Raw genomic sequence first — 21,606 nt, 5'->3', positions numbered from 1 at the left:
CATCTCTCAGTCTTACTCCATAAAAATGGACTGGGCCGGCTTTCTCAGCCCCCACTCTGCTTCATTGTGGTGGCTGCCCTCCTTCTTGTGAGCCCGCAGTGATCTGCTGGATATTCCCTTAATCTATGGCTCTTACGTAATCTGCAGCAACATCGTTCACAGAGCCACTGGCTGTCTCCTCGTGTCACTCTCGGTGCTTATCACACAGTTATAGGGACGAACAGAGGACTGGGAGGGAGGGAGGGATGGATGGATGGATGATATGCTGGAGATAAATGGACGGATAAGACATTGTATTGAGTGATGAGTGAATTGTATGGATGAGGAGGGCACAGTTTGCTGCAGATTACGTGCATGCACTTTGGGTGTATGGTATGGGTCTGTGCGGGTGTTTGAGTGTGTGTCGCAGATTATATGTGGATGTGTGTTCTGTGAGGACAACCGTGAATAAAGTGGAGATTGCAGTGTTTCAGTGTGGACAGCACACTCAAGCAAAAAGAGTGGGAGAGAGGCAAAAGAGAGATGGTCAAGAGATGTATGTGAGTGTGTGTGCAGAGGAGAGGGAGTGTGTGTGAAGAGAGAATAGAGGGTTCACATTAGGAGCAGAGCAGGGGGCTACAGAAAAAGCAGAAAAACAGATAATGTTGGTGCATTTTTGCATGTGTGCTTGACTGGTGAGAAAGGAAGAAGGGATGGAAGTAGAGATGAGTTGTAAAATGTATGCTTTTTCAAGGGATGAGGCAGAGAATGAAAGAGAAATGGTACTGTGAGGTATTTGCATTGTATATGCTGCAAATTAATAGTAGAGGGAGAATAAATATTGCAAAACCGTATACACTCATTGAGCACTTCACGATGAACCTGGTTAGGGCATCCCTTTGCTTTCGAAGGAGCCTCAGTTCTCCGTGGATTGCAGGAGATGTTGGAAACATTTCTTTGAGATTCTAGTCCTTGTTGGCATGACTGCATCGTATAATTTCTGCAGATTTGTTTGCTGCACATTCAAGCTGCCAATTTTGCGTTCTACCACACCCCAAAGGCGACTCAGATCTGGTGACAGGAGACCCCACTATTGTTCACTGAACTCCTTGTGACGTTCATGAAACAAGAGCAAAATGTTGCATCGTGACATGGTGCATCATCATTCTGGACGTAGCCATTGCAAGATGGGTTAATACCAATGGGTAAGCAATTTCTGATTGGTATTACGAGGCCAAAATGTGCCAAGAAAACATTCTCTTCATCGTTACGCCACCACCAGCCTGGATTGTTCTCACAAAGCAGGCTGGGTCCATGGACTCATGCTGCTGATGCCAAATTCTGACCTCTACCATCTGCAGTGTTCCTCAGCAGACACGGAGTTCGTCACAATAGGCTATATTTTTCCAATCCTTAGCTGACCATTTCTGGTGAGCCTTTGTCCACGGCAGCTTCAGATTTCTGTTCTTGGCTGACAGGAGTGGAAACTGATTGGTGTTGTTGACGTGTTCTGTGATGCTTTTCTGCTCATCAGAGCTATAAGGGCTGCTTATCAGAGCTTCTGTGGTTGTTCTCTCAGGTCCAACCAGTCCAGCCATTCCCCTCTGACTTTGACCATCAACAAGGCATTTCGGTCCTCAGAAGTAGCACTGGTCTGTAAACTATAGAAACTGTTGTGGGTGAAAATCCCAGGAGATCTGCCATGTCAATAATACTGAAACCAGTCCATCTGGCACCAACAGTCATCACACGCTACACTACAGTCATCATTCTAATGTATCATGCGAGCAGTAACTGAAGTTCCTGTCTTGCATCTGCTGGATTGAATGCTTTGCACAATGTGATTAGCTGATTGGTATGAATAAGTAGGTGTTTCACATGAAGTGCTTTCTCAGCAATGAGCAATATAATCAGAATGTAAACCATCTGAACCAGGCAGTCAGGCAAACTAGCAAAGCACACATCCCTGTCTCCACAAACTTGTATTCCTGTACAACTACAATGCATTCTCATTTACATTTTGAAAGAAAGGTGATTTTTTTTTGCATTTCCTCAACTCTAATTTTATAGGAAAGGCTATGAAGAGCCACAAATCCCATGTAAAGAAGTAGGAGGGGATGATGGAGACATAAGTTAGCAAAGGACTTCCTCAGAAGAGCAGCCTTCACTCCTTGGCTAGGTTTAGGCCCCAATGTGGTTTGGTTTTGAAAACATTATCGAGCACTAAGTACATATTTAAAGCTTGATTAAGTATAAGCAACAAAAATTACTTAGGTTTAGAAAAATATCACAGTTTGGTCTGAAATATGACCTTTTCACTAGATGTTTGAAGCCTTTCCTCCATTTTCTGGATTAGCAGGGTGATGAGTCCCACCACATCTAATATATGACTGGCTGGCTGAAATGGAGCGACAGTAAAGCAATAAAATAAATAGCAAAGATATGTTGATTTGAAACGTGATATGTCAGAAACAAATGTAATCTGGCAAAAAATAGGTTTTCCCCCAAAACTCAATTGAGATTACAGTTTCCTTGTAAAGAAACACCATTTTGTGGAGACAGGCTTGAGATACAGTTTCATAAAACACTTTTCTGATTCGTCATTGGTATATGGATGTAGACCCACTGAAAGAGCAGGTCACGTCCTTCACCGCAACGACTGAAGCAAACAGTCGACCTTAAAGCTACAGACCAGTCTCATCCATCAACGTACTCGAAAAACACCTTAAAGAAGAACTCTGTACATGATGGAGAGAAGAAAACAGACAGAAAACTGACTAACAACTAATAACCCCCGAAAGAAAAATTCAACTGGCAGAATCTCTAGACCTAAAAAAGTGTGAATGAGAGAAATATCTTAACAAAGATGGGAGTAAAAAACAATGAACCAAAACCATCAGAGGAATGCATCTGTAACCAGTCCTTCTTAAGCAATGCCACATATTTATTCTGCCCCTTTCCAAATATATATATTTAAATAGAAGAGTTTTATGACCCTGATCGACAATTTAAAGTAAAACAAAGCAAAGACTTCTATTCTAAGTCCAGCAGTGCAGATTGTTATATGTTGCCAAAGACAAAACAGACAGATAATACATAACCTGCCTGTCAAAATAGATCTGCCTAACGATATACTATAATAATAGAACATTCTATACATATATGTATAAAACTGACATGTAGAGTTTCTGATGTTAATATATTTGTGCAGTCAGACTGGAAGTATGCATATCTGCACACAAGACATGTAGCAATTTCCTTTCTAATGTTTTCTTTTCATTTCTTTTGTCTTATCTCTTGTTTTTATCATAATTACTTTTTTCATGTGCTGACAGCTAATGCCAATAAAGTAACCAGAAATAAAGAAAATGAAACACTGATATGAAGAAAAAGAGCTGAGACTGGATTTGGAAGAAGACAGACAGGATGAAAAATAGACACAAGCTTAGCGAGATACTAACAAATACTACAGCTATAAAAAGCACAATGAGTGTGAAATAGAACCAGTGCATCCAGAATAGAGTCCAGTATCAGCACCACCACCTATACTATCCTTTTTCTGACTGATTTGTGCAGATTGCATTAAAAATTGCCCTCATAATTCGGTGAAACCAAGATTAATTTTTTAAAAAAAAGGAAGAAAAAAAGTCAAACACACACATGCTGGATGTTTGCATGTTTGCAGGACACACGTCCTGCAAACAGGAGCTTTTTGCAACAAGCACAACAAGATGTTTCACAGTGCTATTTGACCAAAATAAATAAATACACTTTAGCTCACATTTTAGCCTAGTATTAGCCAGATGTTGCTATTTCACATAAAAACTGCTCTGCCTCATTCAATTGCTCGGATTAACAAATGCGAGTAGTAATGTTTAAATCTACTGTAATTACTGACCCACAACTTTCTGCATGACCCTCACTGTGTTTTGCTGAAGGTGGTGTTTTCTTTCTTTCTTTCTTCTCTTCCAGTTGAGACCTTTCCATTGAAGTAAGTTGTTGTGAAGCGTGGAATAGACAAAAACAACATCTTATAACGTGGCTGACAAAGTTCAAGAAAGAAGCACAGCTCAGACAGTGAGTACTGACATTGCAATGACAAAACTTTCAACTACAGCTACGAGGTACATTGTTTAGCAGCTCAGTTCTGACTTGGAAGAAACAAGACAGAAGCACACGCCGGTGGAGTTTGATGAAGACATGTACAGCCACATAATGAGGCAGGGCAATGCCTTGTTCTCTGAGAGTAGCATTGGCTCTGATCATCATTTATTGTATCAGCTCAGCAGTTTGCAAGGTCTGTGTCTGTACACAGCACCAGTAATCCCACCTAACTACCAACCAGGCCGTAAAAGGATGTTGGTACATTATTTAGTAGTGATAGACGGACTATCAGCTTGGCCAATTATCGTGGCCGATATTTTGCATTTTTCTGGTTATCGGTATCACTATTTTTATTGACAGATTGTTGATAACTTAAGTGCCTCTCGGTCTGGCATCACTCTTTGGTCTCAGGAATGTCTCTCAAGCAAAGACTGCAAAAACTGAACAAGAAAAACAAGCCACAAACCAGAGAATTAACTTCTCTCACAGCGGCTAAGGCTATGCTAACAGCTAAGTAAGAAGGCAGCCCCAAATTGCCCTGAAACAGAGTCAGGAAAATAAAAATGAATAATGCTTTAAGATCTGGACCTTAGCGGGCAATAAAAGGGATAGAAAGGTGAAAGATTAAGAAAGGAGAGAAGAACAGCCAATGAAACTGCAGTAAATAAACGGATCAATCTCAGTCAATCCACCATAAATAAGGGAGCGTCGTAATTGAATCACTCCCATTTCTATTTTCAGTAATCAGGTACAGTCATCCTTAATAATCGTTAGTTATGAATGACAGGTTCTCTGCTATCATGCTGTTAAAACATTAGATTTAATGTACAGATATCGGTTATCGGTCTTACTTGATCACCGATAATTAGAATCCGCATCGACCAAATGATTGAATGAATGAATGATCGAATGATCGAATGAATGAATGAATGAATGAATGAATGAATGAATGAAATGATTATCTATATTGACAGAATTTGGGTATTTGAAAAGGTGCCCAGCTGGATAGGAGCTTCCCTATTTCAGAGTCATGTCACTCCCACTTTCTCTGAACTTTAAACAAATTACATTGCACATAATCAGCCCAAAAGTCAAACACAAAAGTGAAAAAAACTGAGTCTATGCTTCAGCAACCGCAGGCCAGTCATCTTCACCTTACTACCTTTAAGAATGACTTTACACATGTTAATGCTTGAATCAGAACACATATTCAAGTGCAAACCAGTGTGTCAGACTCACCGAGGAAACCTCTGAGTCGTTCCCCGTGGCTGCAGCTGGAGCTGCCGCTGCCGCTGCCGCTGCAGCCGCCGCCTCCTGAGCCGCCGCCTTCATGGCTGCCGCCTTCCGAAGCTCCCGGTTGGCCTGCAGGGTGGAGAAGTAGTTGACAGCCGCAAACTCAATCAGGGCGGAGAAGACGAAGGCAAAGCAAACAGCGATGAACCAATCCATGGCTGTGGCGTAGGAGACTTTGGGGAGGGAATGGCGGGCGCTGATGCTTAGCGTTGTCATGGTCAAGACGGTAGTGATACCTGTACAGAGGGAGGAGACAGAAGTCAGGAACCTGTGTTTATTCGTGGTTGTGTCTTATTTAAAACATATTTTCATCTCACAGGAAAGCATGACACTTTCTAAAAACATTTTGGACAGGATCTAGTTAGCTGTTTTGCCCGACTTACACATCTGATGCTTAAGTTAACTGCTCCAGGCTCAGAATTCATACTTAATGCACAGACATGAAAACGTAGTTGATCAATTTATCTTACTGTCCTACAGAAAGTGTTTTCCTCCAAATGTTTAATGCTGATCTGTTAAATGAAATCAAGGACTAACGTACAATGAAATCTTGCTTGCTGTCTTTTTTTTTTTTGTCAGGATATTGTAAAAAGTGACACAATCCTGCAAAGAATGAGTAGTATAACAAGTATTTACATAGGGCATGGATGGACAGTGATTGTTTACAATTAAGGAAGTGCGAAGGTAGCTGTGAAGTAAGCTGAAGAATGATGAGAAAGTGTGTGTATGTGGGGTTTAATGTCTGGTTACAGTTTGTTTCTGAAAAAACATCCGGTGACTCAGTGCCTGGGAATGTTTGCCAATGAGTAACAATATAGAGTCTTGATTATAGGAGACCATTGCAATCAGCTGTGATTTGGACACACAAAAACCCCAGACTCAAGAACGCACACAACCAAATGCAATGTTTAGCCGCCGTATAACTTAGGAAACAAACAAAGGCATTTTTGTGGATTTTGTTTACGGTTGAAGCACTTACAGTATCTTCAGAATCTACAGACTAAGAGATGACACAAAGTTAGTCATGTCTTAGTATGTACTATAGTGACCATGAATATGTACACCTGCCTTAAAGTGATCCAATTTCTTTCTTTTTTTTTTTTTTTTTTTAAGCAAAGTGATGGTTTATTTTCCAGTTTATTGAGGACACAGTTAGATTCTCTGAAGAAAAAGGCACACAATATTTGTATCCAAAATTTTGCTTACTGTTGTTGCCAATCACAGTCTCTTCTAGGACGGGTTATGTTTGAGTTTTCACATCTAGTCTGTCGCTGAAATACTATTGAATGCACAACGAAGTTGCTACCAAAATTAAACAAGCACATTAATATTTTCAGAAAATATTGAATAATGATTGAACACACAACAAAAATTGAAAATGAAATTGAAGTCAGGCTAATCTCTTCTTAATTATGATGGTATGAGAGAAAGTCCAAATATTCTTGTTTTTTTTCTAAAAAATGTGTAATTTCAAATAGAAAAAAAAGACTGTGCTTTTTGTGAAACATTATGCACAGACTACTATAACATGGTAATTACTAAATGTAGTTGCATGTCACAAAATAATGAAATATACCCATATTTTGTACTATATACACAATTGATGTTCCCACAGAATATCCATAAGGCGTGGCAGCAGCTCTGTTTCATGGCATATAACTAGAATATCAGTCCATGTGGCATTTCAGCTCAGTAAGGTTTGCCAAAAAGTCACTTGAGGGAATGCTAATCTGTCCCTAAGCAGACTAACCCGTGCCCCCGCACTGGCACACCAGTAAAAGAGACCAAATATCTGTTAACATTCTGGAGAAAGCTATCCACTTTGATGACCAGGCATGAGCCACTAAATGTTTGCTAATATTTGTTTGTCTGTTAATGGCAATCTCATAACGGTAGCCATGAGCGAGATGATAGAAGGATAAACAGACGGGAGAACAGATGCGTGGAAGGATGAAGATGAAACGTGAATGGATGTATAAATGGGCTGGTGACTGCACATCGTTTAAAAGTTCCTCTAAACTTTTCATATTCCTATAGATTCCTGAGTACTGCCTCAAACTTACAAAACCACTACATAAATTTCAGGCCATTCATAGATTCTCTTAGATCTAGTTTAGAGAAAGTTTAGACCATTCAAATGCATCACAGAAGGTGCATTTTGGAAACACTTTTGGTTCCCAACTTTTAAAATATATCCCCTAAAAATAAGTAGATAAATATAAACTGTAATATTGCATCTAGAAAAATGCCTCTCAAATGATAGAAAAGGGTTTTTCCTCTGTCTTACCCAGATTCCAACCTTTTTAAGTCAGATAAAGATGCTGACAATGAACATCTCTTTTAATGGCCCATTAACAAAGTACATATCTAATTCACTTTCATCAAGCTAAAGCAAGCAGGGAAAAGGGGCCATTGAACACTGCCATCCATGCTTTTACTGAACGTGCGCTGTAGTTGTGCACATTTCATTAGCTGTGTAGGAAACTTATGGGGGATTTAATGCACCCAATAATGTCTCAGAAAGTGTCTTCCGCACAGCACTGCAGCGGCGAAAGCTAACAACTTCCAAATACAACCTCCTCCGACAGTCAACCAACGCCGACTGTCTCAATCTCAAGCTAAATGATTGCAAAGGGGAGGAGGAACATGGGAAGAAAGCCTGTCAGGGTAAGAGGGAGGCGAGGCAGGAAAAAAGAAAGAAAGAAATGAGTGTAGGAGGGAGGGGGATGAAGTATAAAGACAGGATAGAAATGAAGTGCTTGGGGCATTTATGTGCTTTTATGGGAAAAAAGCAAGGTACAAATTAGGCCACACTCAATTAAGTCTGTAAGACTTGTGCTCAAGGGACTTTCAGCTTTTAGAGAGGTTGTTGACAATCCAGCACACAACATGCTATGGCTTGATGTACTGTCAGGGTAGAGAGCATCCATGAACTAATTTATCATCTTCTTCGTCGCCGTCGTCTTCTTCTTCTCCTTTTTCTTCTCCTTCCTCTTCTCTCTTCTCTTCTTCGCAATATTAACCTACACAACTGACTCAGGCAATGATGTTTTAACTGCTTGCTTGGAAAAAATCTTATGTTAAATCTTGACTATAGTTTGATGGGAAACTCTAAAGGTAACTGGAAGAAGGTTTTGAAAGGTCTGATGAAGCCACAATTTAGCTCTTTGACTGTCAGACTAGACGCTATGTGTGGACCGAAGACTGTACATCATTGCAAACACACCATTCCCACTGTGTAGCATGGTGGTGGCAGCATCATGATGTGAAGCATGGTGGTGGCAGCATCATGATGTGAAGCACGGTGGTGGCAGCATCATGATGTGAAGCACGGTGGTGGCAGCATCATGATGTGAAGCACGGTGGTGGCAGCATCATGATGTGAAGCACGGTGGTGGCAGCATCATGATGTGAAGCACGGTGGTGGCAGCATCATGATGTGGGGTTGTTTCTCAGCAGCAGGCCTTGGAAGGCTTGTAAAGGTAGAGGGCAGAATGAATGCAGCAAGGTATAGAGAAATCCTGGGAGACAGGATCACGCAGCCTGCAAGAAAACTGCGACATGCTGTACAACCCTGGGAACTTAAGGAGCTCACATGCAAGGCACTGTTGCGCATTTTGAAAAAATACCACATATGGAATTCGATTTTTTGGTATAGAATTTCTTTCAAAATACCTAGAAAATGTGCTTTTTTGTGCACAGTATCTTCAATATTGAGTGAAATGAAAACAGCTGGATGAGCAAGGTTAACGAGTTGCCACAGATGTTCCTCCTTCATGGGGGCCTCTACTTCCACGCTACCTCTAATGATTGGGACCTATTCTCTGAAGAAAAAGGCTTGTTGGAGCACCGACTCCCTTCCAAAGACACAACAGAACCATAATTTACCAGGAGCCAGCAGGGTCACTTCACTCAGCTGCAGCTTGTTGAATTTTAGCACGATGGGGGGGAATTAAATTAAAAGTGATAGCAATGTTTATGCACTTTCACACATTTTCCCCCATTTTTTTCTTCCTCTCTCTCTGTTAAGTCTCTTTGTCTCTGTCATTCCTCTCTGTCTATCTCCATCTTTGTTCAGCGTCTCTCGCCCTCTCTGTTCCCGAGGCTAGAGCTTGGTGGCAACTGTAGCGTAATGTAATGTGAGCAAGCGGAACCTGTGAGTGCTCGGATGAGGGCCAAGTAAACATCCTCCCCCTCTCGGCCCTTGCATGACCAATTTCAAAAAGGACATTTATTCCCAATTAATTCAGCTCAACCACAGTGGAGGAGGAATAGAGATAATGAAGAAAGGTTAAAACAGACTGTGATGACTGTGTCTGTCTTTGTTCCCATGCAGGAGGTTGTATTTTAAAGACCACTCTGTACAGTTTAAAATCAGTGTAGCAAACGGAGAGAAGTATGCTTGCTGGAAGTTTTTGCAGAGTTAGACTCACACTGGGGTCAAGCAGTGGGTGGCGAGTCAATAAATACAGACAATTTTCATCGGGGTTTCAGATACTTAAAGAAATTAAAGTGCATGTTTGAAAGATGAACATTTTGTGAAAACTTGTTGCAGAAACTCTTACAGAAAGCGAAATACATAACGCCATAATGGATGAATCCTACCAGGCCACAGATTTTGACTTGTCGGTTTCAATGATTTGACATGACTTTAGTTTTTCCTCTTCAAATGGCAATCATACAAAATTACAGAAAAAGCCTCAATGACCTGTATGACCATTTTCTCACAGTTTCCAGCAGATTAAACATGAATCACGTTGAAGGAAAAGCAAAAAGTAGGAAAGCATTGTGAAGCATTCTTCCATTTGCATCAGTTTACATCGATAAAAATAAGCTTGAAAGTTAGGTTGCAATTTATCCAGCATATAAGCAAAGTGGAATGAAAGAATTCTTACCAAACACAGTCCGAGCTGGAACCGATTCCTTATTAATCCAAAAAGAGACTTGGGCCAGGATGACCGTCATAATACAAGGAATATAAGTCTGAATTAAAAAGAAGCCCATTTTCCTTTGGAGGTGGAAGTGGACGGTCATGATGACGTATTCTCCTGGGAAAGTAAAGTTTAGTTAGTTTATTTTTTGCAGGGACAGCTCACAATTAAAAGTAAAAGTAACTTCACCAGAGTAAGCTAGCTGCTAATTTGCATCTGTTTTCAATGGGCAGATACAGAAAAACACCAAAAACATTTGTTGGTGGGGAGAAATTCATAGGCACAAGAGTGTTGCATTGGTTCGTGGAACTATACTCACTTTTAAATACAGCAAATACTTATTTTAAACTTATCTTATTTTGTGTGTGCAAGTTATTTCACAACTTAACTGTATCTTTTTAAAGATACCTTGATTTAGAATAAAAGCTTTCGTTTATTGTGCCGGAAAAACCTCATTAAAACATGTCACACATCACCTCAAAGCTGTGAAGCACTGGACCGCCATTCTTCTAATCTTAACAGAAAGTGCACACCGGACTGAATTCATTAAAAGTCTGAGTATATTTGAAGAAATCTCTGCTCACCTGTATTGGATTTAAGCATCTCGCTTGATACTGTCTGACCAATGAGGTCGTACTGCAACAAACTGGATGATTCCTGCGGCACTTCCACAGAAGATAAAGGACCTTTCTTCCACGTGTACACAATCTCACTGATGGGGTAGGCATCTAAACAGGATGGATAGAGAGACAAATATTTCTCATACTTCATTGTTTCTCACTTTTAAACCTTTTTGCAGTTTGCATCCCTAACAATAAAAGCCAGAAAAATTAATGAGCGTACGCACAAGCAATCCAACGCAATTAACGAGGAGCATATATTTATTTTGGGTTCCCAAATGTATTGTATTTGGCGTTTCAAATTGAAATGATTGAAGACATCTTGTCAGTCAGTGAGTTATTCGTTGACAGAGTGATCATTGGAGAGTGACACCATCTGTCAGACCAGCGAGGCTTATCAAAAAACAAACTCACAACTCCCAAACTTGAGTGGGCAGGCGTGGCCGTCCATCGGGAAGTTCATCAGACGCATGGGGCATTCTGCATTTATAGTTAATCTGTCAGAATAGAGAAGAGTTGAAAGCAGTTGTTTTATTTAGATTTGATCCACTGATACCAGCAAAGTAATGTCTGCAGTTTTAAGCTGGATCCAATCAGCTTAAAAAAAATCTCCATATAAATACATATATACAAGATACCGCATTATAAACAGGCTTGATAGCTGAAGTAGAACCTGTTGTTTTTCACCCCAAAACCTTTTTGAAATTAACTTTATTCAAGCTCTTATTGTCGTCCTATGTATGAATCACCAATATGTGAACTGACAGTGCTTTTTTTTCCCCCTTAACCTCGTTTTTGTGAAATGCTCCACTTTTCTTTCATTAGAATGGAGCTCATCATGCAAGTCTGACTGCCAGTCTCCTCATAAATCTACAGCTGCAGAGCAGATTCATTTGAGGTATTTCCGATTCAGATTCACATAAATTTGCAGTTATTTAAATCTAAGTTAAATCTCAGTCTTCTGGATTCTTTTGATTGGTGTAGATGTATTACTTTGATTTATTGTTAATGCGATAACTTTCAGTCTTGTTTACCAGACTGAAAGCGAATACAAGCGTTTGCTGCTACTAAGTAGGTCAGAACTTTGAGGAAACTTCTCAGGCACAAAGAAGGAAGAGGGTAATTTATCACAAATGATTTAATGATTTAACACTCATGCAAAACATTTTTTCCCTGTCAGCCAAAGTGTCTCACAAAAGTTTAGGTACGAATAATTTTAGTTAACACTAGCATTGCCGATACAGTCTTATGCACAACGTTCTAATTAGCATGCTACATTTGCCGTGATGCTTGTTTCTAAACAGCTATCCCATTGTGAACTGCAATTTTCCACCAATTTTATACCAAACAGCTAAACAAGGGGATTCTTCAGTTTTCATTAAACAACATTCAGGGAATCTCCTTGTTTTTCATTCAGAATTCTAGTGCTTTAGTCCTTTTATCTCAGTGATTTCCTGCAAACAGCTCATATTTCACTACCAAGTATCATCTCACTGGAATCACTAAAGCCTCAGACTCATACAGCATCCACACATGAGGTCACATGATCTTATTGGTTGATGTCCGCCATCTTGTCTGCTGCCAGTTCCTGCCCGAACCTGATTCCTCAGATATGAAAAGTTATGACTTTGTACTATAATAAAGTTGTTTAAATGGATTAAACAACTCAATCTCAGTCTTTACAAGTAAAGTTGATCCACATAGATAATCTTTTAAAAATCTGTCTTTGTGCCATCACTGACTCAGGGGCTTTTTTTTTCATTGAACATATCTCCTTTTGGAACAAAGCTGGAGTCATGTTTGTTTGAATTGCTTTCAAGGCCTGTTTTCAGTATCAGATGGCACATATCTTGTTTTTTTGGAATGGCACCCTTCATTTCTTTTCATGTCTGTGCATATTCTTGGATGCCTGTTTATTTGATTTGCCTTCCAGGTCTGTGCTCTATTCCGGTCTTGGCTAGGCTTGAATCTCACTGTCCAGCACTGTTACCTCATGGTGTAGAGGATAGTTCCGTTCTGCATGATGCGGAACAGCTTGTTGGGGGTGGTCATGTTGTGAGAGATCGACCTCTTGCCATTCCGGAAAAAGGTGTCTGGTGTCCAGATCTTGCTGACCATCAGGTTGTTGAGCCGCAGGATCTCAATGGGGCCCTCGAATTTTAGCCTTTCGTCAATCCATGTCTGACGAAAGAACACGTCCATGGTGTATTCCTGGAGAGGGGGTTAGAGTGTGGGTTAAGGATTTATTTACTACTACTGTCACCAGTCCTACTGCTGGTGCTGCTTCTGCTCCAGCATCTACTATCTCCTGCCGTTTTTATCTACTACCCCAGAGAGAATGGCAGATGGGTTTGTGAGCCATGGTTTCGAAGGAATCTGCTGGCTAGAGTATTGGCAATGTGATGAGGTGGATTTTTTTTTCATTTTTTTCTTTCTCTTTCTGGATCTTTCTACTGCTGCTGCCAGTACCAATAAAATAAAAAAGTTAGATTGTCTATAAATAGCCCCGAGGCATAATATATCTTTTTCTTTGTGTGCCTTATCTGTTATTATATTTTTACAGACTGCCAGGTTTGAAAATTAGGTAAATTCATTTATTTATGATAAACACTGTATTTTGTAACACATTATTTCATGTGTAGAGTCAGCGATACAAATCCATCCTGCTTTGAGATCAAATGGTGACCTTGCCTCCATAAAGAGCTGTTTGCATGCCTCTCCACTGAGCTGCCACAAGCATATCACATGGCAGTTCAAGTAGGCTCTAGAGGCTGTGAAACACTATCTAAAGCCTAAAGCCAAACAGTGTAGAGTACAACAGACATACATCATTCAGCCTATCCCATGGCAGAGTAGCCAGCCTATCCCATCCCAACATCAGCCACATCGCTCTCTCCCTCTCTGGCGGGGGGATTGTCAACCAGATTAAAATCCTAAGCTGCACTAATGACATCCTGCCCAAATGCTGGAATAATGAAGGCTGGGAGAGCCATGAGTTGAGGCTGTATGCACAGAGTTGCTGTGAAAATTGTACAGTTTGTCTCGTTTCCATACATTTACTTTGTTAACAAGTAATGAAACAAAATCATGTGAATGACAGCCAGTGAACTCGCTTGTATCCTGCATCAGTATTTCAGCAGCCAAAGTGGATTACATACCATCTCGACATCTGAAACAGGTCCAAAGCTGGTGACGAAGATGTCTGTTTTGACCTCTGTAACTGGACCTACAGCAGAGTGATAAGTAGTCGCTTTGATACTGACGAAAACTTTGGATCAGACAATTTAATTGTCATTTTAACACCTTCGTATTATAAGAAGTTTTTAAAAAAATAAAGCAATATGTAACTTATAGCTCATTTACAGAATAAAATAGCAGCTAAAAATTTAATCAAGTACAAAAAGCAGTATATATATCATTCAAAGTTTATTTTAAAACTCAGTTTTTAATTGTTAGTTGGTAATTTTGTCATAATGTTAAAGAAAAGAAGCTGCATTAACTATTGCAGCACAGAGACTAAATGATAATGAGGCACAAACAACTACTCCAGTAAAACTTTATCCTCTAGAAACAGGAATATGGACCCAATAAGTATGTGGCAATATTATGCAAAAATGCAAAATGACACGATCATTAGCATACCTCCAAATCCAGGTCGCAGCCTGTTGTCATAGCCATCCAGTAATCTATCCAATATACGCGTGATGTTGTCCAAATAGATACTGGTCTCACTGTGCTGATTCCCCCAAACACTGTTCGCACTGTAACTAAAGTACATGAACACTAATGAAAGCTCATTGCAACAGAGAAGAAAAGCAGCTAAAAATACAGAGTTTCCATAATGCCCATCCATCCACAGTCTGTGGCTGCCGTGCGTAAAAGTCCGAGAACATGCAGAGAAAAGAGTTGCCATACTCACCAAGACAGAAATAAGCAAGTTAAAAGGAAAGCCATGCCTCGCAAACAGCCGACAACTAGAAATCCCAGGTCAACTTTTAAAATCAGCATATTCCGTCATTTTAAAGCATGATTAAATGCGGGTCAGATCTTCCTTTAGTTGTAAACCGTGCGAGGATATCGCGCCAGTCCAGCACGACTTGACTTCCCCCTCTAGTGCGGTTGCGCCCGCCTCAGCCTGAATCGCTCAGCTGGAAAAACCTAAAGAGTTTTTAAGAGAGTGAAGAGGAGGGACGGGGGGGACTTTAACATTAACTGAACAAAGCATTTTTTTACGGTCTCAAGTGCAACAGGGACTATTTAGAGAATGTTTGATTGGAATAATGACGGCTACTGTGCCGTTTGGATTAAGAAAAGAGCGATGGAGAGAGAAAAAAGAGAGAGGAGGGAGAAGTAAAGAAGAGAGCTTGCACAAATACAGCACTATTATATCAATGGACGCTGTAACCAGGGCTATTTTGAAAGCTGTGTAATTTTAAATAATATTTTGTTACCGCATCCAAGCCTTTGTTTCCAGTGTGCCTGCGTGTGTGTGCGCCTGAAATCACAGGGCTTGGCCATGCAAAAAACTGAAAATTGCTACTAGAGTTAAAGCATGATTCATATAGTGGTTGGGTGGTTGAGTGGAGTGGGTGGTAGGTACATTTACTGCACCTTCAAACTCCATAGACCAAGAACAAGGGGGGAAATACCAAACTGTCAGAGTATTCCTACAGAGCTGACATGAGTTTTTTTTGTTTCCAAAAAAAAAAAAAAAAAAGACACAATTCAAGAAATTGCATCATGTACACTGGTGCTCAGTAAAGATGAGCTTTCAGTGCATCACCTAGTAGTCCACACAGCCACCGACTCATGGCACAGGAGGAAAAAGAACAAAACCTCACGGGCCAAAAGTGGAATATTTGACATTTTGTGGGGGTTTTTTTTTCATCTACTGATCCGCTCGGTGATCATTCAATCTAAAGGTTGGTGAGCAAATAGAACTTAAAGCAAACACTGTGTGTGGGAGGGACAGCTACTATACTACCACTACAGTGGAAAAAATGCTAATTATAACTCTTGCACTAAACAAGTTGAACCTTGAGGGGGGGAGAGAAAAAGAAAAAAAAAACAAAAAAAACAGAAGAATTCCTGTAGCACAAAAAAGATGCAGTGCTGTCTAACCAACGTCAGCGGGTGTCTGTGCTGTTACGTCTTCAGTGATCAATTGAGCTAGAATATTTCCTTTCAGCGCAGCATTACTTTTTCATTATAAGTGCTATCATAGTCATGCTATCAATAATTCACACGGGGGAGAAAAAATATAGGATGTTCTTCTGACAGCATTAAAATATGAAGACTGATTACGCAACATAATCCTTCAACTATAGTCTCTTTGTATTCAAAACACAAGTTATATAATGATCTCAAAATATGAGTTAAATCATATGCAAACAACAATGGAATCACTTTCAGACTAAGAGCATCCAAAGTTAATAGATATTGCTGCACTGTGTCTGATAAATGGAACGATTCCTCTAAAAACTGTGCTAGATTTAGCAGCAGTCAAACTTGTACATTTCAGAAAGACTTTAAGTTTGCATGCATGACAGTCTTTCCACATGATCTACAAACGCAGACGTATCCAATTCTTCAGAAAACCCTCCTAGAGTGCAACATTATAAAGGAGCTGGGTGGTATAGCATGTTGAACAGGGCATAAAATATGACTGTAACTTAGTTGGGCACACTCAAGATCAAATATCTTCTGATACTTTTTTCCATAGCGTCTCCAACCCACCATCCAAGAACTGTAGTAGAATGTAGCAGTAGTGGCAGTTGTAGGAGTAGAAGTGGCAGGTCCAACATTAATTTATACAATAACAACATCGTGGTAAAAGCAGCAGGATTTCTGCAAGCGGCAGACACAATAGCAGCAGCAAGAAAAGTAGAAAGCAGCAGCGGTGGTAATATTCACCGAGGTATTACTGCATTAGACGCATTTGTAGTTGCAAATTCAGCTTCTCTGTGGGGCTTGCTGGTGGACGATGTCATCTGACCCTAATGCCTTGATCTACTTGATCTTATCAACCATGAGGTCAACTCATCCGACCAACCACAGCACGCTGACCATGAAAGGCTTCTGACCTGATTCACTTTGTTGGCACCGGCTGAGGTTGAAGACGAGCCAGGACAAAAAGTGAACTTATTCCTCGCTCATGTGAACCCACTTTGCATGCTTTGTAATGGCTTCTGACGTTGCGGGCAAGCGGAGACACACATGTATAGAATACATGCGCACACACATGATACAGACAAGAGCCATTACACTTTAATCCATCCCTGTTGCTGGTAGATTGAAATAGCAATGGACACACCCACACGGATACTAATAATCTGCCTTTTAGTCACGTCACTCATTACAAGAATTCAGGCAAGATTAGCACAAAAAATGCTGCGTAATACCATTTAAGATTAGAGATGCTTGCCATGGGGTAAATCAGGATTCGATACGTGTCTTCTTTATCCATTTTCTTGTCATTATAGTAGTTAGTTTCCACACAAGGTTGCTGTTTGATTAAGTGTTTGACATGGCTGATAGAGAGAATGGTCCGCTGACTAGTTAGAGGCATCGTCTAAATGGCTGAATGACTAACTGACTGACTTCTGTACGGCTATTAAAATGCAATGCCGGTCTCCCTGACTGGATCACTGCCTGCCTGGATGCTACATCTAGAGGCGTACTCTGTCAGTCACCCAGCCAAACATCCACCATCAGCGATGCAAGGAGCAGAGGAACAGATGGTTTGACTGGCTAAATTAGGAGCCATGTAAATGTCGATGGTTATGTAAAACAGATATTAATCCTACAGGCTTAAAGTCGATACAGATAACAGTCAGCTCTGGTAAAAAAGAAAAAAAAACCTTCCACTAGTCTTATTGATTAGCCTACCAGAGCTAACATGTTCTAAAATTTCAATCTCAGCTCTGTCCGGATCAGTTCATATCTTTCTATACTTTGTAATTGGTCATTAGGTTTTAAAGCCCATGTCAAGTGAACAATTTCTAATAATGGGAGGTCATTATGCATAATGGACAATATTTCCACAACATATAATCACTGAACCATTCATTAGACTTAAGTTCTGAATTGAGATGAAAAAGGCACAGTGATTATGATGGATTTCAATTAGGTATGCCTCATTCCATGAGAACAATACACCTCATATGCCAGGGTGGGTAGCAATTCAATTATGTCAATTTAGGAAGTACAATTACTTTGGAAAGATAAGGCGACATACTTCGAAATCCAACGTGTTTAGATGAAGGAGGGAAAAAAGCCTTCAGTAGGAGTTTGTTAATTAGTTCATTATTCAACAAAACAGGATTTAATTAAACATGTCATGATATGCGCTCTGCATTTGATTCCCCATAACACATATAGCAGCCTTCTCGAGGAGCTCGGTGCAGAGCTAAGCAGAATATTGTAAAGAAACTTTTCACGAAACTCGCTGACCTTTTGAGGGAAGAGGAGCTCTCAGATGGCAGAAGCAGAGTGGGATTTTTTCTTTCTAAGCTGCACGCTTAGTGTTAGCGATTTAAAATGTTCTTTGTAAAAACACTGACACCAAAATACATAAAACATGTTGGGAGGACAAGAACAAAAATGCCACAGACACAGAATATAGATAAGAAAAAAAGAAAAACAGAACACTTTTGCTCAAGACTAGAATATTCTTATTGCTCTATTATGCAGCTGTTGTTCAGCACCACAGACAGATCTGAAATCCAACTTATTTTTGTTCCACTAAAGCATCCCGCTACATACAATGACAACCCAAAGTCAGTGCTGACACACTTGTACAGCGAACCTCACAGTCCCTCTTACGTGTGCTACCCCACTTCATCACTTGTTATCGCTCAGAAAAGTGCATTGTCTAAACTCATTTCTGGCCACACCACAGTGCTTCTATAAATACATGATTTCTCCCACGTGAGATGGACCCACTGTACTTCATGAGCCTCACCATGTGGTATCTATGGTAACCACTTACAGTAGAAGACTCTCAGCATGTGTGGTGAAATGTGAGTGCGTTTCGAGACTATTAAGTACTAAATGTGTTCGCGGCAGTAGAAAGGTGAGGAATTTCTGGTCACTGCTTCTAAAAGTAACTTGAGCACAGTTCACAGCATAGATTTGTGGTTAACTTAGAATGGAGTTGGTGTGAGTTAAGTTTCATTCAGTGTGTGGTGGTGAAAAGATCTGGAGTTAAGACTTGAATTTAGGGATGCTATCTAGGGGTTCAGATGTCTGGTGTTAGGGCTGAAAAATCAAACTAATCATTGAAAATTCATTGGTTAGAGGACATATGTTGGTTGTCTTAGTGATACGCAGGGATTAAGGGAGGGGGTAGAGTTTGTATTTGCTCCTGCATCAGTAATGTCATTGCATAAGACCTACATAAAACTTAGTTGTTTGAAAAGTTTGCGACTCAGCCCGGTCATATCTGTTTTTTCCTCGCTCTCGCTCTCAGTCCCTGTGCTTGCACATTCACAACAACGTACACAAACTGCCGTTTTTTATAAATCCACTCCTTAGACATGATATGCTGCACCACCTCCAGTGGATTCGCCGTTCGGGAAAAAAAAATAAAGAATCCACTGCAGTTTCCATGGAAACCAAACCATATCATAGTAAGATAAAATGTTGATTTGGAGAAAACAGTTGTCCTCACTGCCTCAGTTGACCTCTCGCCTGACTACAGCCAAAAGCTTCACAATGAACTGCGCTGGACAGCTGCCAAATGCCTGCTGTAGAGAGAGGAAATGAAAGTAGTAAAATAGCAGAGAAAGTCAGTTCAATAAACTGTTGTACATGCAAACATATATACGTGTATATATATGTTTGCATGCTTACATACATATTTATCATTAATATTTAAATGCATTACTTTGATTCACATACATCAACATGATAGGAAAAACAGGTGGACAGAATTGGCAACTATAAAAAATAAAGAAGAGTAGAGACACCATATATATGTGTGTGTGTGTGTGTGTGTGTGTGTGTGTGTGTGTGTGTGTGTGTGTGTGTGTGTGTGTGTACTGTACATGCACACGCTTATTTCCCTATGTGTATTATATATGCACTTCTCTATGAGGTTCCGTGTGTGTGTATGTGTAACAGAAGTTATTAAGAAAAGTCTGGTTTCTAACTCTTAAGAAAGCTCTATTTTCTTACACCTACCATGTGAACTGCAGACTTTATTTTTTTTAAATGCAGAAAAACTTTAGCAGCACTAAACTCTGCCAGCAGCCCCCAGTGAAATACAAAGAAGGCAGAACAGAAGCTGAAATGAACAATGATGAAGTACTTCAGGATTAAGACTCGGTATAATCACATTCTGTCTACTGTTATAGATAAGGCATGTAGTGCAGATAAATGTGTTCCATGTGCATTTATAGGAAGTTAATATTGTATATATGGTGGCTATAATGGTTTGTATGTAAAAATGTATATTTTATTCTGCTTCCATTTCAGTGAGGGATGAAAAAGCTTATTTACTTTTTCTCATTTTCTGAAACACAGCTCTCAAAACACACCAAAACAAAGAAATTCATTAATAAGTGCTTCACTGCCACCAAAACATTTCCCTTTATCGCTGCTGAAGTCACATGTCGACGAAATTATGTCAAAATGGAAAAGCTCTAAAGTTGTATTTCATTTCTCACTATGGTTAGTGGTGTTTACCAAACAGAGCCCACTGGAATGACCACAATGACCACTTCACAACTACTCCTCAAGTCTGAAACTCAACCACAAAGCTGATGACAATAACAGACGTCCACTCAGACACACAAACGGCAACTTTTTGTTCCGTTTATTCTGGTTTCAATTACACAAATTTTTTAGCAGGTCCTAAATTTGTGCCGCTATTCTCGAACACTGCTGTGAATATGAAATTCCTCCTTCAGCAGATGTAAGAATAGAGAGTTAGTATTCAGTTTCTATGGTTACCACTTCTGCAAAAAAAAAAAAAAAAAAAAAAAAATCAATGTCAAGTTAAAGTCAGCGAGCCTGCAGAGGTGGTACTTGGCTAACTCTGCAGAACTGTGTTTTCAAACTGAGTTGATCTGATTAAACTTGACCGGGTGAAGCTGGTTGTCTGTCAAGGACTCTGAAAATACACCGAGATCAACCAAATGTCTCAATGAATTTTCATTGCACATTGATAATCTTTTGGTAATGCACCACTGGACTGTTTGTTGAGTTGATTCTTGAAGAGAAAAATAACTTTAATAGAGTGTTTTTTAAAAGATGACCTGGAAAAAGTTGACAATAGGTTTAGTTTTGTGCTGCTCACTTTGCATCCATTATACAAGACTTGATCTCCCTTATTCACATAGCTGATTTCCCAACTCGCATTGAATGGCATCAAGCGTAAGCGTGGCTGTGTTACAATAGCTCTTGATCTTTCCGATCTGCAGGTGGCACGACGGAAAGGCCAACCACTGTGTTATCATCCTGTGTCACACTCTAACTCACCACTTCTGTCGCCAAGACACCAAAAGAGTGGCTTTTGGCAGAAGCCCTGAAATAATCCTCCTATCCTCTCCCCTCCTTCCATCACTCCCTCTGTCTTTCCACCCAGGCAACTGTGGCTAAAGCTGACACTCACCCCGGACTCCTGTCAGCAGTTCTGGCAGCGATGGCCAACGTCTGTCAGGGGCAGAGCGACGACT

The 21,606-nt window shown here is 40.1% G+C and overlaps 1 protein-coding gene across 1 annotated transcript in view; it reads right to left on the bottom strand.

The window, feature by feature from the left end:
- gabra6b (gamma-aminobutyric acid type A receptor subunit alpha6b) overlaps positions 1-15,220 on the bottom strand; it is a 30,954-nt gene extending 15,734 nt beyond the window's left edge. Inside the window, exons 1-8 of the mRNA XM_023281369.3 lie at positions 14,847-15,220; positions 14,570-14,694; positions 14,086-14,153; positions 12,918-13,138; positions 11,342-11,424; positions 10,892-11,035; positions 10,272-10,424; positions 5,323-5,612 (exon numbers count right to left, since the gene is read on the bottom strand). Of these exons, the coding sequence (XP_023137137.2) occupies positions 5,323-5,612; positions 10,272-10,424; positions 10,892-11,035; positions 11,342-11,424; positions 12,918-13,138; positions 14,086-14,153; positions 14,570-14,694; positions 14,847-14,935 (1,173 nt within the window). The 5' untranslated portion in view covers positions 14,936-15,220. The remainder of the gene's footprint in view (positions 1-5,322; positions 5,613-10,271; positions 10,425-10,891; positions 11,036-11,341; positions 11,425-12,917; positions 13,139-14,085; positions 14,154-14,569; positions 14,695-14,846) is intronic.
- Positions 15,221-21,606: the final 6,386 nt, after the last annotated feature.

The sequence above is a fragment of the Amphiprion ocellaris genome, chromosome 14 (assembly GCF_022539595.1).
Source record: "Amphiprion ocellaris isolate individual 3 ecotype Okinawa chromosome 14, ASM2253959v1, whole genome shotgun sequence".
NCBI lineage: Eukaryota > Metazoa > Chordata > Actinopteri > Pomacentridae > Amphiprion > Amphiprion ocellaris.
Note: the sequence above shows the minus strand (reverse complement) of the source record. Positions and strands in the feature narration are given on the sequence as shown.